Consider the following 24,045-nt stretch of genomic DNA (forward strand, 5'->3'; position numbering starts at 1 on the left):
GCTATAAGGTGTCAAGCTCCTGGCTAAAAACCTATGTGATTTTTTAGGTCCAACCATAGGCCATGACGAAGGCTTTCCCTGGCAGTCCTCCCAGGAAACTACACTCCGCGCCCCAGCCTGGGTGCCCGGTCAGTGCCCGGCAGTCTCAGAGTGGGGGGGAGGCAGCGAAGGACTCAGCCCCCAGTGCCCTCCTCCAGAGCCTCTGCCAAGACCTGCCTGGCAGGGGGAGGGGGAACCCTGCAGACACTTTCCTTCTCCCAGCCCTGCCCATTCTCCCTTCCCCACCCAACCCCCCATGGGGGGTCCCCAGAGTCACAAAACTGCAGAAGACTTTTGTTCGGGGCTCCCCCAGCAGTGAGACCAGCCCCAGGGACTCATCCCCCTGACCATGGGTCCCATTCCATAGGGAACATGGAATGGACCATGGCACTTTCTCTAGTTTAGCCTCTTCTTTGCGCGAAGTAAGCAATGGAAGGCCTGACTGTCACTTTAGTTTTGAATTGTCTTAACTGGCTGCTCTGGCCCCTGGCGGCTCAGCTCTCCAGCTCAGCTGAGCTCCTGACAGTACAGTGCTTAAGAGTAAACTACCTCGGGGCGCCTGGGTGGCTCAGTCGGTTAAGCAGCTGCCTTCAGCTCAGGTCATGATCTCAGGGTCCTGGGATCAAGCCCTGCATGGGGCTGGCTTCCTGCTCCACAGAGAGCTTGCTTCTCCTCCCGCTCCCCCTGATTGTGCTCGCTCTCTCTGTCAAATAAATAAATAAAAACTTTTAAAAAAAAAAGTAAACTACCTTATGCCTGGTGACTTCGGAAAATCACTTTGCTGCTTCACGGACTGGGTTCATCTGTAAGATGGAAATGCTTATGATCCCTACCTCAGAGGGTTGACCTTGTGAGGACTGACTGACTATAAGAAAAGCATAGGGTCCTAAGTGCTAGCTAAGTGTTTGCTCCTATTATGTTCAAAACTGTTCATTTCTGGGGTGCTGGCTGGCTCCATCAATGTGACTCTTGATCTCAGGGCTACAGATTCGAGCACCACGCTGGGTGTGAAAATTACTTAAAAATAAAATCTTTAGGGGCACCTGAGTGACTCTGTCAGTTAAGCATCCGACTCTTGATTTCAGCTCAGGTCAGGATCTCAGGGTCGTGAGATGGAGCCCCACATCAGGCTCCATGCTGGGCAAGGACCCTGCTTAAGATTCTCTCTCTCCCTCTCCTTCTGCCCCCTGCCCCTCCCTTTCTAAACAAAATAAAAATTTTTTTAGGGGCGCCTGGGTGGCTCAGTGGGTTAAAGCCTCTGCCTTCGGCTCAGGTCATGATCCCAGGGTCCTGGGATCAAGCCCCACATCAGGCTCTCTGTTCTGCTGGGAGCCTGCTTCACCCCCTCTCTCTACCTGCCTCTCTGCCTACTTGTGATCTCTATCTGTCAAATAAATAAATAAAATCTTTAAAAATAATAATAATTTTTTTAAAAATTTAAAATATAACTTAGAAATAATAAATTTTTTTTTAATTGTCCATTTCAGGGAGCCTAGGTGGCTTAGTGGGTTAAAGCCTCTGCCTTCGGCTCAGGTCATGATCCCAGGGTCCTGGGATCAAGCCCCACATCGGGCTCTCTGTTCCACTGGGAGCCTGCTTCACCCCCTCTCTCTACCTGCCTCTCTGCCTACTTGTGATCTCTGTCAAATAAATAAATAAAATCGTTTAAAAAAAATTGTCCATTTCTGTTTCGCAATCCATTCGGCTCTAAAGGTGCCTACTGGCTTAACCTAGGTCACGTGCTTCACCCCAGCCACCTTGATCCTGCTCCCAGGGTATTGCATGTGACGTAGACCAAACTAGGAGGCGCTCTCCAGTGCCTGGACTAGCTCAAGGTGGCTAGGAGATATAAGCCAGGCCCGTCACACTGAATATGAAGACTTGGGCTGAAAATTCTGGGACAGAGACCCTCTTTCCAGCAGTACCCAAACCAGGAGGTACAACCCCCCAGGAGAAGCTGGGAAACACACCACGACCACAGGAGGCCCAGCCTCGGGAAGAGAACACCTTGGAACAAAGTAAAGAAACAGAAACCAGGTCCTTGGTGCTGTCACTTGATTTCTGGAGAGACCCGTGCCTCACCTAGAACACTGATTTCCCTGATCCCTTTTTTGTGTAGGGCAATTTGGTCAGGTGTCCTGTAACCTGTGAGTCTCTCCGGACGCCAGGTGGATGGGTGAGTAGTCAGAGCGTCTGAGGCCTTGCAGGAGCCTGGGTCCCTGGGGAAGCGGCTCTGAGGCCAAGTGCAAAGCACAGAGTGTCAATTACTGAGTCCCTGGGAATCCAGGGAGGGAGAAACAGGCAGGACTCGGCAGAGGAAGAAATGAGCGGTCATGCAGGCCCAGGGACAGCTTCAGCCAACCCGACAGGGAATGCCGGAGCCAGAAGAGGTCTTCAGAGTCATCCCAGTTGAGGCCAGGATGGCTTAGCCGTTGGCATTTGCACACAGAGCAGTCACTGGACGTGGGAGGGGACTGATCTTGGGTGAGGGGGCTCTCTGCAGCCGAAGCAAACCCTGAAGGGTCTGACGGCCGAAGGACACATTCCCACGGCACTCCCAGGGACTGCAGCAGCTGTCCTTGCTTGAAGGGGGGGCCAGGCAGCACAGCTCCAAGTCAGCACAGAGTGGGGGGCTGCGCCTAACTCCGCCTGAGTACGAGCGTGTGTTCACGTCCACGCACGGCTGGGGTGCAGGCACTGGACAGACAGACAGCTGGACCAGAAGAGAGATGGCCATCAGCGAGGAAAACCCGGCAAGTTCCCAGGGGCACCAACTTGGGGAGTCGCCCCTCTGCCCTGGCACTGGCCTCAACAGGTCTGAGCACAAATTAGGAGGGAAGCTAGGCTTCCATCGCACCAGGGACAGCGCAGCCCAGAGCCAGTTCAGAGAGGGGCTCACTCGGCTCTTCTCGAGAAGTCCTGTGCCCCAGACACAATCAGCACAGTTAGCCCCCCCCTATCTTTTTTTTTTTTAAGATTTTATTTATTCATGAGAGACACAGAGAGAGAGAGGCAGAGGGAGAAGCAGGCTGCCCACCGAGCAGAAAGCCCGATGCAGAGACTCAATCCCAGGACCCTGGGAACATGACCCAAGCCGACGGTAGACGCTTAAGCAACTGAGCCACTCAGGCACCCTAACCACCCCTTATCTTAAGACCATAGTCCATTCCTACCACATCTACTCAAGGCCTAGCTGGAAATCTCCAAGCAAAAGAGCAAATGCAAATCCAGCTTTATTGGTAAAAAGGAATGGCAGACTTGACTGGGAGTACCCACCTGGCCCAAGCAGCAGCGCCAACCAGAAAGAAAAGAGGAAAGGTGGAGGGAGACGGGGAGGGAGGAAGGAAGAAAGGAAGGATGGAAGGAAAGAAGGAAGGAAAAGAGAGAGAAAGGGAGGCGGGGAAGGAAGGAAGGGAGGAAGAGGAGACCAGGCTCTGAAAGTGGGCATGCGCTCAGAGAAGAAGATAAGTCAAGGCTCCAGGTATAGGAAAAAGAGCAGGGAGGAAAGGCTGGCCCCTGGACCCGGCATCTAGAAGGGCAGCAGCTCTTCCACGGGGATGTTGAGGATGACGTCCATGTCTGGGGTGCACCTGGTAGGGAAGAACAAAGAGGGTACGGGAGGTCAGGCAGGGGAGCCAGAGTTGAAGAGTGGGAGAGCACACCCTCGGGGGCACCCAGCTCTTCGAAACACTGGTACTCAGTTGGGGAGCCCCATCCCAAAACACCAGTGACTGTGCAGCCCACGTGTACACGTGGAGATGTGTGCACACACCAAAAATAAAAGAGGAGTGGGTCTGGCATAATGAATGATCCTCTCCAGAGGTCTGGGGTCAAGAGGGAGCAGGCTCTGAAATGCGCGGCCTCTCATGCCCAGCACTCTCTTTGTGGTCAGAATGGCCGGCTTGGACACCTGGCTGTGTGTCATCTTGAGCTTCCGACTTCCCCCAGAGCCCCACTCCTTCGGTTGGCATGTATGTGACAAGCACTCACTATGTGCCCAAGCCCAGAGCGGCCTCAGTTTCCTCATTGCTCAAACGGGGGGAATAATTCCAACCTCGATCTTTGGCAGGTGGACAAAACTCCATCACTGACAGGCGTCCTTCTTTCCATACAAGGAGTGAGAATAGCATCCATCACAGGGACCAGCACATTTAGGGGGCCAGACAATTACATCCTGCCTCCAACCTCGTCCCAATTCTCTCATCCATTCTCGTGGCTTCCATACTCTCCTGACCCACACTGAGCTAGCTATTCAGGCACGAAATGTCAGGATGTCTGCAATTGACGGTATTTCACGAGAAAAAGCGAAGGAATGAAGATGAACCCATATGACAAAAATAGAACAACTCCTAATCTACACGGGCAACTGAGTGTTCACCAGAACATTCTCTCTACTGTCTGCATATTTGAAATTTCCCAAAATAATGGCAAAAAAGAAAAATCATCTTTATACTGACAATGCCGAAATCTCCATCTGTAGCCGGTATCAGTCTTCTGAGTTCAATCATCAACCTGAGGGCTCTGCACGAGGTGCCCCAGGTCCTGTGAACAATCACATGAGGCCTGGCCTCATGGGATCCCCAGGCTCTGCCACAAAGGGCCTGACCCAAGAAAGGTGGGCAGAGAACTGGCTTTGGAAGGAAGGAAGTTCTTCCTCTGGGGCCCGGGAGTCTGCCAGGTGGAGAGGACATCCTTCTCTCCTCACAGAGTGGCCCGTCTTCCCTGGAACCAAACACCCTACTCAACTCCACCTTCCTGAACACCCTGGGAGCTTAGGGGTACACCCACTTGGAGGAAACATGGAATCTGAGAACCTGAAGAGTCCACAAAGCTTATGTAACCCAGCTTCCTGCGTACAAATGAGACATGAAGGCCCAGAGACAGGAAAGGTCACATCTGCGTGGTTAGCAGCAGAGCCAAGGAGATCCGGGTCGCCCTGCACCCTCTATCGCAGGGGTCTGCCTTCTCCACCAGACTGCCTTTCCTGGGGACAGAGAGCCTCTTCGAGGGCCCAGCAGGGTGGGTTTAAGCAGCTGCTGCAAAAAAAAGATCCCGTACTTGGGTCTCCGAAGCAGAACATCTGCAAATACGATCTCTCGGGGCTCCTGGACCTGCACCTGGAGCTGCTCCAACTCGGCCTTCAGTATGGGTATTTCCTCCTCAAACTGGTTGATAAACTGAGGGGAGAAGCACAGCAGGGGAGAGTGAGGAGCCCGACGTCCCCCAAGAAGGAAGAACGGGGCCACCCAAATGAGGAGGAAGGCCATCTAGGGAAATTGCACGCTTGGCCACAGGGGCCTCCTGGACTCCGGAGGGCTGCTCGCAAGTAAGGGCCAATGTCTGATGGTCCTGAATGTGGCGCGGAGGTCATGGAGCATGGAGATAGGTGGCAAAGGTGGGGGAGGGGGGCAGTACCCAGTGATGAGAACGAATGGGGGCTGGCAGATACAATGAAGACCACTCATGCTGACAGCAGATGGAGGATGATAATGAAAATGAATGTGGGGTGAGGGGCAGTGATGGTGAAGTTCATTAACATGGCTAATGAGTGATGGTCAGTGGCGAGAATTAAGTGGTGAAGATAGGAGGGGGTTATGACAGTAAAATGATGGGTGAGCACAGGATGCTTGGTGATGTTGCTAGTGGGTCATCGCCGGTGATGCTGGTTAGGGAGGCAAGGCCTGGGCCTGCACTAACCTCCTTGTCAGAGGAATGACAAGGGACAGCAATGGTGCTAGCTGGATGAGAGGCTGACACCGGAGCCAGAGGCCTCCTGAGCACCAGATCAGGACAAGCCTGACTCTCAGAAGTCCTGGAGCCCAATCACCCTTCTGCTCCCTCGCAGAGGGGTCATCCCCTTCCGTGCCCACTCACTTCTCGGAACTTGTCCATGTACTTCAGCATGTCCTGGTTGTCCCGGGTCTTCTGCAGAAGAGCTTCCTGATGGGGCTGCTGGCTTTTCTGTGGAGGGAGAGGAGGTCTAGCCCCCAGGTGCCTCTTCCGGGGCAGCAGGACCTGGTAGATTCCAGTTGGGGGTGGGGGCGAATGCAGGGAGCCTGGAGGCAGAGGACAGGAAAGGAAGCAGGGCTGGGGCAGGACCTACACAGCCACTGCCACAGCTGGCCACTCACCACCACCAGAGCTTGCAGAAGCTTTTTCTTCTTCTTCTGAATCTGATTAGACAAAGACTGCAGGACCATTCTGCGCATCTCACCAAGGTCATCCAGCTCATCCTAGGGGCCAGTGGAAAGGTGTGGGCCACGGCCCCGCCTCCAGTGTGGTCCGGCAGGGCGGGGCCAGGGGCTCCCCTACCTGCTGGTTGTCCTTTATCTGCTGCAGTTGACGCACAAGGCTGGCGATCTGGACCGACTTGACAGGATACTCATGGTCCATGTACGTGCTCAGGAAGCTCACTTCCTTGGAGGTCTTCTCAATCTTGGCATTCAGCTGCTCTACCTGCTGCGCCAGGGCTGCAGAGGGCAGGAGGGACAGGAGGCAAAAGCCTCTCTCAAGGACCCCTCCCAGGAGATCCAGGAGGCAAAGCTCTCCTTGGCCAATGGACTGGGGTCTGGTGGAAGCAAGCTCCCACAAGGCTAAGTCCCTAGAGTCTTTTACCCCCGAAGGAGAAGAGGCAACACTGGGTAGGAAAGAGAACTAAACTGGGGCAAGATCCCTAGGTAAGTCCCAGTTCTGCCGCTGACTTACTCTGTGGCACTCGCCAAGACTGTCCCTCCTTGGACCTCCGTCTCCTCCTGCACAAGCTCCCCCGCAACAAGCCCAGGGAGATAGGGTGACACTGACTCCCGTGAAATGACCATTAAGACCATGTCTGGGGGCGTCTGGGTGGCTCAGTGGGTTAAAGCCTCTGCCTTCGGCTCAGGTCATGATCCCAGGGTCCTGGGACATAGCCCCGCATCGGGCTCTCTGCTCAGTGGGGAGCCTGCTTCCCTTCCTCTCTCTCTGCCTGCCTCTCTGCCTACTTGTGATCTCTGACTGTCAAATAAATAAATAAAATCTTTAAAAAAAAAAAAAAACAGACCATGTCTGTACTGATGCCCTCCAAGGGGGTGGCCCCAGGTTCTGAGGTTGGCTGACACACCACCCTCGCCAGAGGGCTCCCAGTCTGCTCCAGAAAGAAAGCACAAGCTCAAGCTCAAGGTCAGCGCTATGGAAGCCAGAGACCTGGGACCTGGCTGTGCCACTGACTCCCAGAGAGACGGCAGGAAGCAGAGGCAGGCTGGGGCTGGATCCTGGCTCGCAGCTGTTATGATCTACGGCACGCTACCGTACTTCTTTTAGCTTCAGCTTTCTCATCTGTAAAATGGGCGAACAGTTCGTGCCTCACGGGTAGTTGCCATGACTGAGAGTGTGCCCGTACATACGAACCCTTGGGGGGGCCTGAAGTGCTCAGGCCTCAATGCTCCAGAAGTAAGCTGTTAGCTCTGCATCTTAGCAATTCCATGTGCCTAAGAGGGGGGATGCTGGGCCTACTGTCTTCCAAAAGGTAGGTGCAAGATGAAGGCCCTGCTGACCTCCCCAAAGCCAGGGAGAGGATCAAGGAATTCATGCCAGGGATACTTACACTTCATCTTGGACTCCTCCTTCTCCTCCCACTCCTTAAGTTCACACTTGAGCTGCTGCAGCTTCTTCTTGTTCGAGTACTCCAAGATGTCCACGATAGTCTGTGGGAGTGGCGGGGTCAGCTCGCCCCACCACCTCTTCTGGCGCTACCGAAGCCTGGTCCCCCCTCAGGGGACTCGGCATTTCCTCCAGGGAGTCCCCAGATCCAAACCCAGTCCCAGATCCAGCAACCTGATCGGAGGCCAGCCCAGCCCCTCCAAACTGGGCCCTCTCCTACCATCCACCCCAGCCGGGGGGCTCTACCGCACACCCAGGCACCGGCCCAAACCCACGCAGCGGTCCCCGCTCCGTCCTCCTTCAAAATGTCACCAAGCGCAATGGATTTAACCCTCAACAGCCCTCACAACTATGTCCTTCTCTCCACCCCCACTGCCACTGTCTTATTCAAGTTCTCTTCATCTCCTGCCTCAAATAGTACCACAGGTACCCCTAACTGGTCCTCCTCTGATCTTTGCTCCATGCCGCAGTCAGGATGATCTTTCTTTAAAAATAAAAAAAAATTTTTTTTTAAAAGCTGACCTCATCCCTCTCCTATTTAAAACCCTCCAGGGGCTCCCCTCTGTCCTATAAATATGGTCTGAACTCCTAACCTTGGCTGACAAGGCCCTGCCTGCGCTGGCCTAGGCCAACATGTGGCCCCTTGAGTTGGCCATGCCCCCTCTCTCCACAGGCCTTCTGCACCCAGTTCCTCTGCCTGGAACACTTTCTTGCTCTCTACCAGGTAACACCTACTTCTGCAGGTTTCAACATAAGCATCACCTTCTTCAGGAAGCCTTCCTGACCTCCCATGTCTGGGTGAGAGGCCCCTCTCAGCTCCCCAGAACCCCTGTCCCCACGACAGTACACAAATGGCTTTCTAACTGCCTGGACCCCACTAGAATGACAGCTTGATGTAGATAACGTGTCCCACTGATCCCTGTTTCCCAAGAGCCCACAGGGAGCACTCAGGATGAACAAAAAAATATACTAATGGATCAATGCCAGAAGATCAACAATGACTTTATCTAAATTTGGAGAATATTCTAAGTTCCCTTGGGCTGAATGACTCTGCAGTCCTTGGCCTGTGTGATAGACTGAACTGTGTACCCCTCAAACGCATATGTTGAAGCCCTAACCCCCAATAGGGCTGTGTGTGCAGACAGGGCCTTTAAGGAGGTAAAAGGTTAAATGAGGTCTAAAGGGTGCAGAATCCAATAAGAGCAGTGTACTTATAAAAAGAGGAAGAGACTCCAGAGCCTCTCCATGTGAGCACAGAGAAAAGGCCACGTGAGGACCCAAAGAGAAGGCAGCTATCTGTATCCCCAAGGACAGAGGCCTCCTCACTGGACATTGATCTTGGACTTGCCAGTGCCTTGATCTTGGACTTCCGGCATCCAGAACTATGAGAAATTTCTCTGTGTAAGCCACCTGGTCTCTGGTGCTTTGGTAAGGCCACCTGAGCAAACTAAGTCCCCAACACCGAGTTTTCTCTTCATCTCCCAGGCTCTGGTGAGCTCAGTCCCTCTTCTCCCTGGGCAGACCGCAGCCAGAGGGCATTACTGCTCCATGAGACCATTTCCTCCACCTCCTCTCCAGCCCAAGCTCCTGGGTCCCCTGTGAACTTTGCACTCTCCTCCAGCAGCTTTCCCAAGCCTCTCCCAGAGGAGGCAGAGGATGCCACCCGGGTTCTCCTAAAAGTTGCTCCCCCGGCCCAGACCATAAGCACCACCAATGGCTGAGGGTGACAATCACAGCTCGCGGGAAGGAAGCCAGATCCTGGTGCCAGATGTGCTGTGTTCAAGTCAAGTGCCGACCCTTGCTAGGTGAGTGAGCTTGAAGGTGACCTTGAGTAAATCACCCGACCCCTCTGTTTCCATTTTTTCCTATGTAAAATAAAGATAATAATGCCCACCCCACGGGGTTGTGGTAAGGATTATATGGATATGTACAACCCTGTGTGAGTAGGGATGGGAGTGGTCGGCATAGCTACACCTGTTGTGTGCCAAGTACAACACCCCCTTTAGGGTAGGTGCTTTGTGCTCTATTTTACAGAGCTCAGAGGTTAACTCGAAGTCTCCCAGCTAATAAATGCTAGCGTTGGAATGAGAACCCCCATCTTGGTCTGGTTCCAAACCCCAGCTAGGTGGGGCGAAGAGTGGGAGAGATTCATTTTCCAGAGGAAGGAAGCAGCTTGTGCAGCTTGGCCTCCTGGAGAGGCCAGGAGAGGGCGCCCGAGGGCCCAAGGGGGCGGCGCCGCGGGCAGGACCGAGGTGCAGGGGGCGGAGGCCAAGGCTGGGGAAGGTGGGGGTGGGACCTCACCTGGAGGATGTCCTGCTCCTGCAGCATCGTGCGCACTTTCAGGGCCGAGCTGTCTTCCATGTCCTGGATGTCCTTGATCAGCTCCAGGTTGAGCTTGGTGAGAAAGACCTCATGGCTGGAGAGCTCCTGCAGCGTGGTTTGCCTGTTCCTGAGCAACGCCTGCAGGCGGAGGGGAGGGCAAGGATGGGAGGCGGTGCTGCGCGTGGCGGCCGGAGCCTCCCGGAGCCTAGGGACCACTTCCCTCCCGCCGCACGCCCGCCCCCTTGTGGTCTCGACTGGTAAATGCGGCCCCATTGTCTGCGGGACAAAGTCCGCCCCCCCACCAACTCTTTCATCCATTCTGAAACGCCCATTTTCCCTGATCTTTACATCTCAGAGGTGAACGCCTCTTACAAGGAGTGGCATGTCACGATCTGACAAAATTTGTTCGTGGGAAATAAGATAAAGCTGCACCTTATTACCAATGGCTTCTTAGAATCAATAAAATATAGTAGTAACAGTAGTAATAAAAATCGAAAACACCTCAGGTAGGTAAGAAAGGGGCGGAAGTGATGGGCCAGGTCTGGAAAAGCGGGGAAGCCAAGTGGATGATAGTCGCTACCGATGTTCATCAGACGGCTGAGCTAAATGAGTACTCACTCTCTCATTGCCCACATTTCCCCGCAGAAACAAGGAGGCGCTGAAAGCCTGAGGGGTTTGCTCAGATCACCTCCAGCAGGTACACAAAAGCTACAATAATAACAACTATGTGTTGGGCACTGGGCTTCACTGGGCACTCAGAGGTGATATTGGTTCATTCAAAGGCCCTGTTTACTGACTCTTCTTTTACTGATAAAAGGAGGCTCAGATAGGTTAAGTGACTTGCCTAAAGTCACACAGCCAGAAGGTCATGGCACCGGAACTGGGAAGCCGGACTCTTGACTCCCGATGTCTGGCTCGCCACCACACCAAGAGAAGGAAGTGAGCAGCCTCAAAGCGCAAGGCATGGTTGAGCCTTGTAGTGTACGCAGATTTGGATGTTAGGCCTGGACTCACTCGGTTCAAATACCAATTCTGCCACTTACTCCCTCAGGGAACATGGGCAAAAGAGTTAACCACCCCCCAGAATCCTGCTATCCTCATTCTATTTTTTTTTTCAGAGTGTATTTATAGAGAGAGAGCACGCAAAGGTAGGGAGAGCAACAGGCAGAGAGAGAAGCAGGCTCCCCGCTGAGCAAGGGGCCGGAGCAGGACTCAATCCCAGGACCTTGAAATCATGAGCTGAGCTGAAGGCAGGTGCTTATTAACCCACTGAGCCACCCAGGCGTCCCTGCTGTACTCATTCTAAAGGTTAGGAAACTAGCACTCACTTCGGAGTGCTGCTGGGAAAAACAAATGAGATAATGTTCACAGTCAAGACACCGAGTGGCTGCGCCTGGCACCCTCAGGGTGTCACAGGAGGTGGAGCTGATAACCGTGCCCACAGGCTCTAGGTCTCCAGGTCTGCTGCACCTTTGCACTCTCTGTCTTATTCCTGTTCTTCCTTGTTTCTCTGTCCTTCATGAGAAGCTACCCTTTCCTGGCCCCCAACTCCCACATTCCTCATATAATAATGAGTAACCCTGCAAACATACAGACTGTTTATTATGGATGGGCCTGACACTCTGCTCAGCAGGTCACACGCACGACCTCACTTGGCACCAATCTCAGCCCCGTTTCACAGAAGCCCACCCAGCAGACATCGCGGGGACTGGCATTAGGAATGAGTATCGTTGGTGTGCCTGGGTGGCTCAGTCATTAAGCGTCTGCCTTCAGCTCAGGTCATGACGCTGGGGTCCTGGGATGGAGCCCCCCATCAGGCTCCCTGCTCCATAGGAAGCCTGTTTCTCCCTCTCCCACTCCCCCCTGCTTGTGTTCCCTCTCTCACTGTGTCTGTCAAATAAATAAATAAAATCTTAAAAGAAAAAAAAAAAAGAAAGAAAAGAAAATGAATGTGTATCCTTAGCACAGACCCCATTCCCAGGGGATTTGGAGAAGCTATATAATTAATGACCTCTGCTCTAGAAATGGATCATCCCTGAGCACAAGATTTAGTGCAGAAACCCTACTTTGTTTCCTTCCTGCCCCTTAACCCCAGTTGGGATTATATGTTTTTCTTATTATCTTATTTTCTTATTTTTCTTATTTTGTAACTGTCTCTCCCACTCAAAAGGCACAGCCAGGAGGGTGGGGGCGAGGGGGTAACTGGCTGTTCCATCACAGCTGTAGGACACAGCACATAGGATGGTGCCTGGAGCTCCCTAAGTGTGGGCTGAATAAACTGATGACTATAAACTATTCTTTGGGTTTTTTAAATTCATTTATTATATGTCTCCCCATTATAGTGTAAGCTCCATAAGCACACAGATTCTGAGTGCTATGTTCACAGCTGTGTCCCCAATACCTGGCATGGTGCCCGGCATATAGGAGGCACTCTCTCAAGAGTTGTAGATTGAACAAATTAACTGTCTGGAGATTGAGGGGCAGAGTCAGGATCCTGTTCCGTTTCTGAGAGCAAATCAACAGAGTAATTTCTGCTCCCTTCTTGTTTCCCCCTTGTCTCCATGGTCCATTCTCCACACAGCAGCAGCAGCAGCCCAAGGACTCCTGTGAAAACTTAGGTCATATCATGTCTCTGCTCTACTCAGAATCCTCCAGGGTCTTCCTGTCTTGCTCAGCATAGAAACACAAAGCCTAATCATGGACTACAGAGTTGCAAATAAGTCATCACCCATACCCTCACACCCACCAGGTTTCCTTCATCACCTGCTCTAGCCACATCAACCTCAGGACCTTTGCACTTGCGGTTCCTATGTCTGGAATATTCTTTCCTCAGATGTCACCATTTAAGCAGCCTCTCTGACCACTCTGTCTCAGATGGTCATGGCCACTCTTCCTGACCTTACCTTTATACGTCATTGCTCTACATTGCTTTACATTATTCATTTCGTGGCACATGTTATATACTTATTTGTCTTGTTTATTATCTGTCTCTCAAAGTTGAATGTGAGCTCCCTAAGGTCAGAGGCCATATCACTGGTGAATCTCCGCACTTAGATACTATGTGCCAGGGCCTGGCACATAGTAGACATTCGATAAATCAATTAAATGAATGAATAATCACAAGAGACAACATTAGGAACTGGTTGGGAGCCCAGGCTTCAGAGCCAAATTGTCCAAGTTGTAAAGTCAGGATAAAAATAACAACAGAAATAGGACTTTCTCCTTTAAGAACACTGGGCTGCCTCTGAACCATTCTGCAAAATTAAAGGTTAAAGGGAAGAAAAGGTTTCAAAGCAAATATATTCTTCCCTATTTCTTTATATAGTAGTCATTGTTCACTGAGCTCTTAAAAACTTTCTTGAAGAAAGTACGAATTCTTTGCCAGTATTTTGTAGCATTTATAGTATTTAGTATTCTACTTTCTGCTAAGGACACAAAAGACTCCTCCTCTTTTAGTCATTTCAAATACTTTAAAACATTGTTCAGAAGCCATAAAAAAGCAATAGATGGTGAGAACACTAATTATCTCAAGCTGTATCAGATGATGGGAAAAATGTAATAGTGAGCTTCTGAGCTGTGCTGAGCTGCGCTGTATTCCATGAAAGGTTAATTTACTGGAAATTTTTAAACGAGCAAGCCACCAGACTGTGTTCCTAATGCAGCGAAACAGAAGAGCGATTCTGATCATCTTCCTAGTCTTCAACACAAAGGCAAACACCTTGCTTAACCGGCTTTGATCCCTGGTACTGTCATTTTTCTAGCCATGCGGCCTGGTACGAGTCCGTGATCTCCCTGCACCTCAGTTTCCCATCTGTAAAATGGGGGTGATGATAAGCATGCCCATGGCACTGCTGAAAAGGAAATGAGTCAAGTGCGGCACCGCAAAATGGCCTGTGCGTGTTTGCAATCACCTTCCCCCTGACCCTCTGTCCCTACCACGGGCTCCAATGCCTATGGGGAGGCTGCTCATACCCTCAAAAGCCGCATTTTCTTCTGTGTCTTCCCGGAGTCCAACCTCCCTCTATGCTTTTCTTGTGGATTCCTCAGTTGGCTTGTCATAGACGTGGTGGGCTTGGAATGCAACCCTAGGGCATGGGAAAGAGCAGAGACGGAGTGAGGGTACAGGCAGGCCTGGGGGCGAGTCCCAGGGAAGGCACCATCTAGGAGATGGCCCTGGGCACCAGCCCCGTCCACTCTTGACCTTTTAATATGTGACAGTGAGGCAGAGCATGGGACTCACATCTGTCAATCAGCTCCCAGGCCCCACTCTGCACAGGGGACTTCCACATGACTATGGGGATGGACAGAGGGGAGGAGAGGGGAAGCAACAGAAGCTGGCCAGGTGCCCACAGTCTCTCCCACCAACCTGGCAGGTAGCAAGGTCAGATGCAGCAGGGGTTAAGGGCAAGAACTAATGAGCCAGACAGCCTGGGTTCCAATGCAAGCTCCACTTTCTACTGGCCATGTGAGCTTGGGTGGGTAGACTGACCTCTCTGTCCCTCAGTGTTTCCCACCTATAAAACAGGAGTCATCATCACACCTGTCTCATAGGGCTGTCCCGAAGATTAAATAAGATGTCACTATACCTTCAAATGTTCGGAATAGTGCCCAACACAGACTCAGTGAGGAATACGCATTCCTAGCTGTCGCTGTCATTACTGATGACCTGAGGCTTGGCATCAGGACCACAGCCCCTCACAAAGGTACAAGAGCTGTGCAAAATTCCCACCTGACTGAAACACCTATAAAACCCGTGGTCCCGCCAGATAAAGACCGTATAGAAATAGTTCCGATCAGCATAAGGCATTGGGGGGCATGTTCTCAGAACCCCCGATTCCTCTCAGGCATCAGCCTGAGACAAATCACCCAAATCATCTTGAATGCTGAGGCCACATTCTCGATGCCCACCAAAATACCCCCCTCCAAGGGCAACACAGTACTTCTCAGAAAATATGATTTCTCTAATGAATCAATACAGCAAACCCTGGAAAATTTTACTATTAACTATTGAAGTGATGAAGCAAATTAAAATAATCTTTTGTTAGAGTTGTGAATTATCTGTATATGTCGGGTATTTAATTGCATTGTTTAAAATACGGAATGATTAATAGAATAATCTTGTGGTTCTAATTTAAATGAGATTTTGATTTAGATTTGTTTTAAGGTTTAAGACATTTTTATTAAATGTGTATAGGTTACCAAAAGTTTTAAGAGAACATAGATTACCCATGTCTTGATGTTTATTTATTAGATTACGAGAATTATCAAATGCTCAACGGTCTTTGTTAATCAGACAAGTGAACTATTTGAAAATGAAAAATGAATATATTAAATTTTAAAATGTGGCTTAAGAGGATTGGGGGAACCTAATTAACGAAGTTCCAAAATCCCCCTTAGAAGTGTTCATAAAAATTATAAGATTATTAAGTTGAACTTGAATTCTTAGGGAGATTTGTAGCTTTAATAATGACTATTTTCATTAGTGGTAGTAACCCTGATTTATCTTTTTTTTTTTAAGATTTTATTTATTTATTTGACAGAGATCACAGGTAGGCAGAGGCAGGCAGAGAGAGAGAGGAGGAAGCAGGCCCCCTACTGAGCAGAGAGCCGGATGTGGGGCTCAATCCCAGGACCATGGGATCATGACCTGAGCCGAAGGCAGAGGCTTTAGCCCACTGAGCCATCCAGGCGCCCCTGATTTATCTTTTTTTTAATTAAACTTATTATTTTGGGATAAGTTCAAGTACATGCAGTTTTAAGAAATAATAGAGTTGAATCACTGAATTCTATTCCTGAAATCATTATTGCGCTGTACATTAACTAACTAGAATTTAAATTAAAAAAAAATTTTTTTAAAGAAAGACTACAGAGAAATCCTATGTGTCTTTAACCCAGTCTCTGAACGGTAGCATTTTGCAAAACTAACTACAATATCAGAACCATGATACTGACATCAAGACGGACAAGATATAGAACATTTCCATTATCCCAAGTGTCCCTCATGCTGCCGTTTATTTTCTTCCCTCCCCTGACCATGCTCGGCCCACCTTTGTCTGGAACCCCTGGCAATCACTAATCTACTCTCCATTTCTGGAATTTTGTCATTCCTGGAATGCTGTATACATGGAATCATAGAGTATATAACTTCCGAGATTGGTTTTTCTCGCTCAGCAAAATTCTGTGGATTCATCCAAGCTATTGACTGTATCAATAGGTCTTTCTTTTAATAAATGGATGGTATTCCATAGTATGGATTGCTTCCAGTTTGGGAGTATTATGAATAAGGCTGCTACGAAGCATTCATGCAATGGTTTTTGTGTGGCCAGAAGTTTTTATTTCACTGGAATAGATGCCCAAGAGTGCAAGTGTTGCAGCATGAGGAGAATTGCATGTTAGTTTCATTAGAAACTGTCATATGGTGGCACCTGGGTGGCTCAGTCAGTTAAGTGTCTGACTCCTGATTTTAGCTCAGGTCATGATCTCAGAGTCATGAGATCAAGCCCCGTGTCAGGGCCCCGTGTTAGAGTCAGTTTTGGATGCTCTCTCTCCCTCTCCCTCCGCCCATTCCCCTCAACCCTCATGCTCGCTCTCTCTCTCTCTCTGAAAAAAAAAGAAAAACTGTCATACTTTTTCCCAGAGCAGTTACACTATTTTACATTCCCACCAGCAATGCATGCATGATCCAGTTTCTCCTCTTTGCCAGCATTTGGAGTTATCACCATTTTTCATTTTAGCCATTCTGATAGGTGTGTAGTGAAAACACATTATGGCTTAATTTGCATATCCCTAATGGATAATGATGTTGAGTATCTTTTCGTGTGCTTATTTACCATCTGGAGATCCTCTTCAGTGAAACGTCCCTTCATATCTTTTGCCCATTTTCTTTTTTTTTTTTTTTTCTTAAGATTTATTTATTTATTTCAGAGAGAGAACAGGCATGAGTGAGTGAGTGGGAGGGAGGGGGAGAGGGAGAGAGAGAATCCCCAGCCAGCCTACCACTGAGCATGGAGCCTCCATCCCATTACCCTGAGATCATGACCTGAGCCCAAATCAAGAGCAGGACCCTTAACCAACTGAGACACCCAGGTAGCTCCTCTTTTGCCCATTTCCTAACTGAATTGCTTTCAATTCAATCCTTAGAAATTGTTGAGTTTTGAGAGTTCTCCATATGTTCCACATAGCAGTCCTTTGTCAGAGGTGATTTGCAAATATTTTCTCCAAGTCTGTAGCTTGTCTTTTCATCCTCTTAAGTCTTTCACAGAATAAGTGTTTAATTTTGATGACATCCAACTTATCCATTTATTTCATTTTTATTTTATGGATCAAGCTGTTGGTAGAAAGTCTAAGGGCTCTTCATGGGGCCATGAAGCCCAAATATAATTTTCTCTTTTGTTTTCCTCTAAAAGTTTTCCAGTTTGGCATTTAACGTTTAATCTTTATTTCATTTTACATTTATATTTGAACTTAAGTCAAGGTTCTTTTTCTGGCCTGTGGATGTCTAAAAAATGGTGCTCCAGCACCATTTGTGGAAAAGGCTTTCCTTTCCTCTGCTGGCCTGTTTTCACACCCTTGTCCAAATCAGCTGGGTATACTTGTGTGGCTCTATTTCTGGTTTCTCTAGCCTGCCCCATTGATCTATGTGTCTATCTCTCTGCCAATATTATGCTATCTTGAATACTTCGGCTTTAATAATATGCTTTAGTATCAGGTAAAGTGATTCTTCCCACATTATTCTTCTTTTTCAAAATAGTTCATCTATTCCAGGGCCTTGCTTTGCTATATAAATTTTAGAATAAACCTATCCATTTACAAAACACCATGCTGGGATTTTGACTGGAATTATATCAAACATATAAATCAAATTGGGGAGAACTGTCATCTTTACTATACTTAATGTTCTAATCATAAACATAGTTTGTCTCTTTTATTTAGGTCTTCTTTGATTTCTTTCATTAACATTATGTAATTCTCAGCATAGAATAGTAGCTTTAAGTTTAAATCTAAATATTTCATTTCCTGGGGCACCCAGCTGGCTCAGTCGGCAGAGTATACAACTCTCGATCTCAGGGTTGTGAGTTTGAGCCCCACATTGGGTGTGGCGGTTACTTGAAAAAACCAAAATCTTATTTTTTTTTAAAGATTTTATTTATTTATTTGACACAGACACAGCGAGAGAAGGAACACAAGCAGGGGGAGTGAGAGAGAGAGAAGCAGGCTTCCCGCCAAACAGGGATTCTGATGCGGGGCTCAATCCCAGGACCCTGGGATCATGCACTGAGCCAAAGGCAGACACGTAACGACTGAGCCACCCAGGCACCCCAACAAATAAAATCTTTTAAAAATATTTCATTTCTTTAGATTATAGATACATTTTTAATTTTAAATTTAATCATTGTTAGTACATAGAAATGTGGTTGGGGCACCTGGGTGGCTCAGTTGGTTAAGCATCTGACTCTTGGTTCTGGCTCAGGTCATGATCTCAGAGTCATGAGATCAAGCCCTGCATGGGGCTCCATGATGGATGCATGAAGCCTGCTTGTGATTCTCTCTCTCCCTCTCCCTCTGCTCCTCCCCCAGCTTGCATTCACGCTCTCTAAATAAGTTTTTAAAATGTGATTGATTTTTTTTTTAAAGATTTTTATTTATTTGACACAGAGAGAGAGATCACAAGTAGGCAGAGAGGCAGGCAGAGAGAGAGAGGGGAGGAAGCAGGCTCCCCGCGGAGCAGAGAGCCCGACTCGGGGCTCAATCCCAGGACCCTGGGATCATGACCTGAGCCGAAGGCAGAGGCTTTAACCCACTGAGCCACCCAGGCGCCCCAAAATGTGATTGATTTTTATATACTTGTATTCTGCAACCTTGATGAACTCACTTATTAATTCCAGTTTCTCTTAAATTTAGTAGATTTTTAAAGATTCTCTACTAGACGGGCGTGTCATCTGCAAATAAAAACAGTCAAATCATTCTACCTGATTCATCTTGATGTTGGTGTCTGTCTTTTCTCACTCATGTTGTGATTTTCCTTATTCTTGGTATTACAAGTGATTTCTACTGTATCCTTGATGTTCTAAATAATACTCAGGATCCTACTTCAGACAGTCCCCTCTTGAGATGTAGCATGAAGGCCAGTCTTCAGAGTCCTCTACATTCTCTGTGTTCAGTCAGGGCTTTTTTTAGTTGTAAAGGGGAGGACCAAGAAGGAATGGGGCTACCCCATCTTGGTGGAATCAGTTGATTTACCTTTGTTAATACACAAAAGCTGCCCTCAAGGCCATGACTTTGCATAAGACATGTTACCGACCTAAGCTTCAGTTTCTTCATCTGCAAAATGGTGATGAGATCATCTCCCAGGTCATAAGGAATGAATGAAATGATGACCTCCTTCTATCCATCTGTCTCAAGTGTTTTTAAAGTTTTGTGTAGTTACAGTTTGAGACTGGGACCATGAACCCTACACAGCTAGAAACCCAATCTGTCTCTTGTGTAGTTACAGTTTGAGGTTGGGACCATGAACTCTACTCAGCTAGAAGCCCAATCTGTCTCCTTTACTATTAGTCAACAACATTCAGCCCATTGCTGGGGACATGGGTGCTCAGCAAACGGATGCTGCTGAATGAATGAAGGAAAGAATGATGCCTCCACAACACAACATGGGTCCTGAGCAAGCAGTAGCTCTTTTCATCATTATAATTTACACAGATGCTTTCACTTGTATAAAGGCAGGAATCCTTGCAGACTGGGGCTGTGAGAAGCAACCTCGATAGGATAGCAAGAAGGGAAACTGGAATACCAACTCAGGTCCATGTTTCTCCAGCGCCCATACTCTCCCCACTAATACATGGTTAAAATTGTGCATCCTGGAGGGGCACATGGGTGGCTCAGTCGGGTGAGCATCTGACTCTTGATTTTGGCTCAGGTCATGGTCTCGGTGTCATGGGATCAGACCCTGCATCGGGCTCCATGCTGAGCATGGAGCTTGCTTAAGATTCTCTCTCTCCCTCTCCCTTTGCTTCCAACCCCTCGTGCTATCTCGCTCTCTTTCTCAAAAAAATTAAAAATAAAATAAAAATAAAAAGATTGTGCATTCTGGAGGAGCGTCTGGGTGGCTCAATTTGTTAAGTGTCTGACTCCTGATTTCGGCCCAGGTCGTGATCTCGGGGTTGTGAGATGGAGCCCCCTGTCAACCTCCGTGCTGGGCGTGGAAACCACTTAAGATTCTCTCTCTCCCAGGGCACCTGGGTGGCTCAGTCAATTAAGCATCTGCCTTCGGCTCAGGTCATGTTCCAGGGTCCTGGGATCCTAGCGCTGGATCAGCTTCCTGCTCAGTGGGGAGTCTGCTTTTTCCTCTCCCTCTGCCCCTCCCCCACAGCTCATGCTCAGGCTCACTCTCTCTGCCTCTCTCCCTACCTCTCTCCCGACTCTTTAAAAAAAAAAAAAAAGGCACCTGGTTGGCTCAGTGGGTTAAGCCTCTGCCTTCAGCTCAGGTCACCATCTGAGAGTCCTGGAATAGAGCCCTGCATCCAGCTTTCTGCTCAGCAGGGAACCTGCTCCCCCAACCCCGCCTGACTCTCTGCCTACTTGTGATCTCTGTCTGTCAAATAAATAAGTAAAATATTTAAAAAAAAAAGAAGTTTGTGCCTCTTGGAGCCAAACTGCCAAATGTCACAGCCTGGCTCTGCCCCTTCCTACCCATGTAACCACTGAAGTCACACCTACCCAGGTCTCATCTCTAAGAGGAGGTGGTAATAACAGCACCCACCTCACAGGGTTGTTGAGAAGAGTAAATAAAGCGATACGGGTCAAGTGCTGAGAACAGTATCTAAGCTCGTGGTATATGTTAAGTGCTCTTGTTCTTACCATGGTTGTATCTGTTACATACCTCACTGCCTCCCCATGAAGGAAAGGAAAGAGTTTCCTTGTAGATGCTGTGTGAATAGGGTCTAGGGCCAAAGACAAAAATTCTGTCACTACCACCGGGCCTTGTGCTCAGCACTTTACATCAAAGACTCTTGACAGGGGTGTTTTAGATACATTAGCATGGAGGATTTGTGGTTCTCTCAAATACTGGGGGTCCCAACAGGCATCTGGCGGTGAGGGTCAGGGACATTAGATATCCCCCAGAACAGGATAGCCCCATGGAACACAGAATTCTCCTATGTCCTGCATGACTTTCAAAACCCTCACAGATAATGATGTAGGTAAAAAAAAAAACTTATTTATGGGGCGCCTGAGTGGCTCAGTGGGTTAAGCCTCTGCCTTCAGCTCGGGTCATGATCTTGGGGTCCTGGGATCAAGCTGCGCATCGAGCTCTCTGCTCAGCAGGGAGCCTGCTTCCCCCACCCCCCCGCCTGCCTATGTGCCTACTTGTGATCTCCGTCTGTCTGTCATAAATAAATGAAATCTTTAAAAAAAAAAAAACTTATTTATAATGATCTGATCCTGGAACCTGACTCTCTTTCACATATAAACAGAAAGGATATTTTGCAGGATTTTACAGTAATGCTAAATTTTCCAAGAAAATAGCTACAATCAAGGGAAGGTTGTACTTTGCTTTGTTCAGAACTTTACCAAGAAATGGGCCCCACTTTGGAAATCATGACCTCATTGAAACACCCTCTGGGGCGCCTGGGTGGCTCAGAGGGTTAAAGCCTCTGCCTTCGGCTCAAGTCATGATCTCAGGGTCCTGGGATTGACCCCCGCATCGGGCTCTCTGCTCGGCAGGGAGCCTGCTTCTCCCTCTCTCTCTGCCTGCCTCTGGGCCTGCTTGTGATCTCTGTCAAATAAATAAATAAAATCTTTAAAAAAAAAAAATCCCTCTAGTTATGTGAGTCCCTGATATAACACCTCGTGACAGTCTGCATTTGCAATGGTTACGTTCACCATGACTCCACATCTGTGAGTAAGCTTCTGACTACTTTGACATAACTTCCAGCAGGGCTCATCCCGGGCACTTACATACTGAAATATACGTTACTTAACTATAAGTAACTTTCCTTTTCCTTTTTGTTTACCTTAGGGCATTATATTTTTTTAAATGATATACATAGGTAGGTTATATTATCTATGAAGTTCATTTCAGATACTAAAGGAATATTATAAAGTATTTGTTATTGAAAGGAATGTTGGGTCTGATGAGGCTGAGAGCAACAATGCTTTCCATTTCATTCCTGTGACAATCTTGTCAGGTCCTCATATTACAAGCAGGAAAACTAAAGCTCAGAGAGAAGAATGGCTTTTCCAAGATAGTAAATGGCAGAGTCAAGATGAAAACCTGTGTCTGCCTCAGTCAAGGGCCTGAGAACTCCCCTGGATAGCATGACAACGATGTGGCAGAGATTATCCTAAGTGGACCAAACCCTGTTTTCTTTTCCTCTCTTTTCCTTTTGGACACACAGCAGGGCAACATTTCCCATCTTCCCTTGTGGTTAAGGGTGGTCATATGACTAGTTACGCCCACTGGAATAGGAGTGGGAGTGATATGTGTCACCTCAAGTCTAGGCCCTGAAAAAAAAAATTGCCCACAAAATTACTCTAGAGTATTTTCGCTCTCTCTCTCTCTCTCTCTCTCATCCCTCTCTACCAGCTGAATGCATAAGTATTTAGCAGAGGAATTCAAGGCCTTCCAAACTGTCACAGCCACAAGGTTGAAGGAGCCTGGATCCCAGAATGACCATGTGGAAAAGATTACTTCCATCCCCGCAGATCTGCAAATGTACTTTGACATAAATGAGAAATAAGCTTCTGTACTAATACCTGAAACCTGGGGATTGTTTGGAACAGCAATTAGCCTACTCTAATATAATTCATGTCACCAAAGGGCAAAGGCGTACACTCTATCCTGTCCCCAGTTCCCATGTCCACCTTCAAGCGCCTCTGCCCACCTGGCAGGACGCTAGTCAAAGTCTTCGTTTTGCTCTTCTGGTGGCCTCTGGTTTGTAGGATGGGAGGCAGAGTAGGTGACTTGGTTTTCTGCTTGGACCGCTGCCATGGAACGTAGTCCTACCAGATATAACACAATCAGTCACACAGCCCAATGGGTCAAAATCCCAGCGTCGCCCCTTACAGATATCTGTGACACTGAGCAAGTAACTTCTGAGATCGAAGCCTCAATTTTCACATCTGTAAACTAGATCTAATTATAAAACCTACCTCCACAGATTGATGTGAGAATTCCAAGAGGCAGTATTTGTAAAGCATGTGGCAAGTGCTCCATAAATGTGAGCTATCACTTGTTTTATCAGCCAGCCATAACTTACTAAGCACATCCAGGCTGTGAGGTGCTAAGAACTAAACACAAGGCATGGAAAAGACCCAAGAGGAAACCAGAGGAGCCATCAGAGATGAGTAAGAGAGCAGTATAATACACCCTCATGCTCTGATAGGATGGTGCGAAAATAGTGGGTCCTGCAGCCAATGTGTGACACAGGTAAGCCTGGAATTCAGGTCTCCAGATTCTATTGGCGGGGACAGTCACGGCCATGGGGGTAGGCGGACTGCAGACCCAGGGTCAGCAAGCCCTCATCTCCTCCCTGGCCCTCCCAGACTCACCAGATTCTGGAAGTTGTAGATTGTGGAGCGAATCCCAGAGTGGCTGGGTCTGGAAAGAGTTGGGGGCGGAAAAGAACTTCCATCATTCCCAACCCCTGGGACTGTGAGCAGCAAACGTGAAACAGGCGTGGAGTCTCCACAGAGACCATGGTTCACTAGGAAGCTGAGCGAGCAAGCGGGAGCTGTGGTAGCGCGAGGGAGAGGCGGGGCTAGGGAGATGTAGGCGGGGAAGGGGGCGGGGCCAAAAGAGAACAAGGCCGAGACGGAGCGGAGGGGGGCACGCATGCGCACTCCACCACCCTTTGGTTCTTACACCTACTTGGGAAAGACGTGCGCCATTGGGTAAAGTGGAAGAAGAGTAGTGAGTCCGTGGAGCCCTGGTCTCTTGCGATACTTATTATTCGGCTTCTCTGACTTTCTTGTCACAACGTGGACCGCGTGGTAACCTAGGCCACTGAAACTTCCCAGAAAGACCAGTCCCTCGCCTCCGTCTCCAAG

The 24,045-nt window shown here is 48.7% G+C and overlaps 1 protein-coding gene across 1 annotated transcript; it reads right to left on the minus strand.

Moving 5' to 3' along the window:
• Positions 1-3,368: 3,368 nt before the first annotated feature.
• On the minus strand, positions 3,369-24,023 carry LOC111141727 (chromosome unknown C20orf96 homolog). Its single transcript, XM_022494516.1, has 11 exons — positions 23,867-24,023; positions 23,548-23,596; positions 22,881-22,998; positions 13,972-14,084; positions 9,979-10,137; positions 7,622-7,721; positions 6,352-6,509; positions 6,171-6,272; positions 5,914-6,000; positions 5,098-5,216; positions 3,369-3,629 (listed from the first exon to the last, which is right to left on the minus strand). Exons 1-11 carry the CDS (start codon positions 23,884-23,886, stop codon positions 3,569-3,571), a joined length of 1,086 nt encoding a protein of 361 aa, XP_022350224.1. The 5' UTR covers positions 23,887-24,023; the 3' UTR covers positions 3,369-3,568.
• Positions 24,024-24,045: the final 22 nt, after the last annotated feature.

The sequence above is a fragment of the Enhydra lutris genome, unplaced genomic scaffold (assembly GCF_002288905.1).
Source record: "Enhydra lutris kenyoni isolate GAN:26980312 unplaced genomic scaffold, ASM228890v2 scaffoldscaffold6, whole genome shotgun sequence".
Lineage (NCBI taxonomy): Eukaryota > Metazoa > Chordata > Mammalia > Carnivora > Mustelidae > Enhydra > Enhydra lutris.

What these genes read in the sequence shown, in the direction of transcription:
- LOC111141727 (XM_022494516.1), bottom strand. Translation starts at nt 23,886, where the DNA reads ATGGCGCACGTCTTTCCCAA. An exon ending in AGAAAATGCGGCTTTTGAGG is followed by an intron (nt 10,138 to 13,971) that starts GTATGAGCAGCC and finishes CTCCGCCTGCAG; the next exon opens with GCGTTGCTCAGGAACAGGCA. An exon ending in AGATAAAGGACAACCAGCAG is followed by an intron (nt 6,273 to 6,351) that starts GTAGGGGAGCCC and finishes ACTGGCCCCTAG; the next exon opens with GATGAGCTGGATGACCTTGG.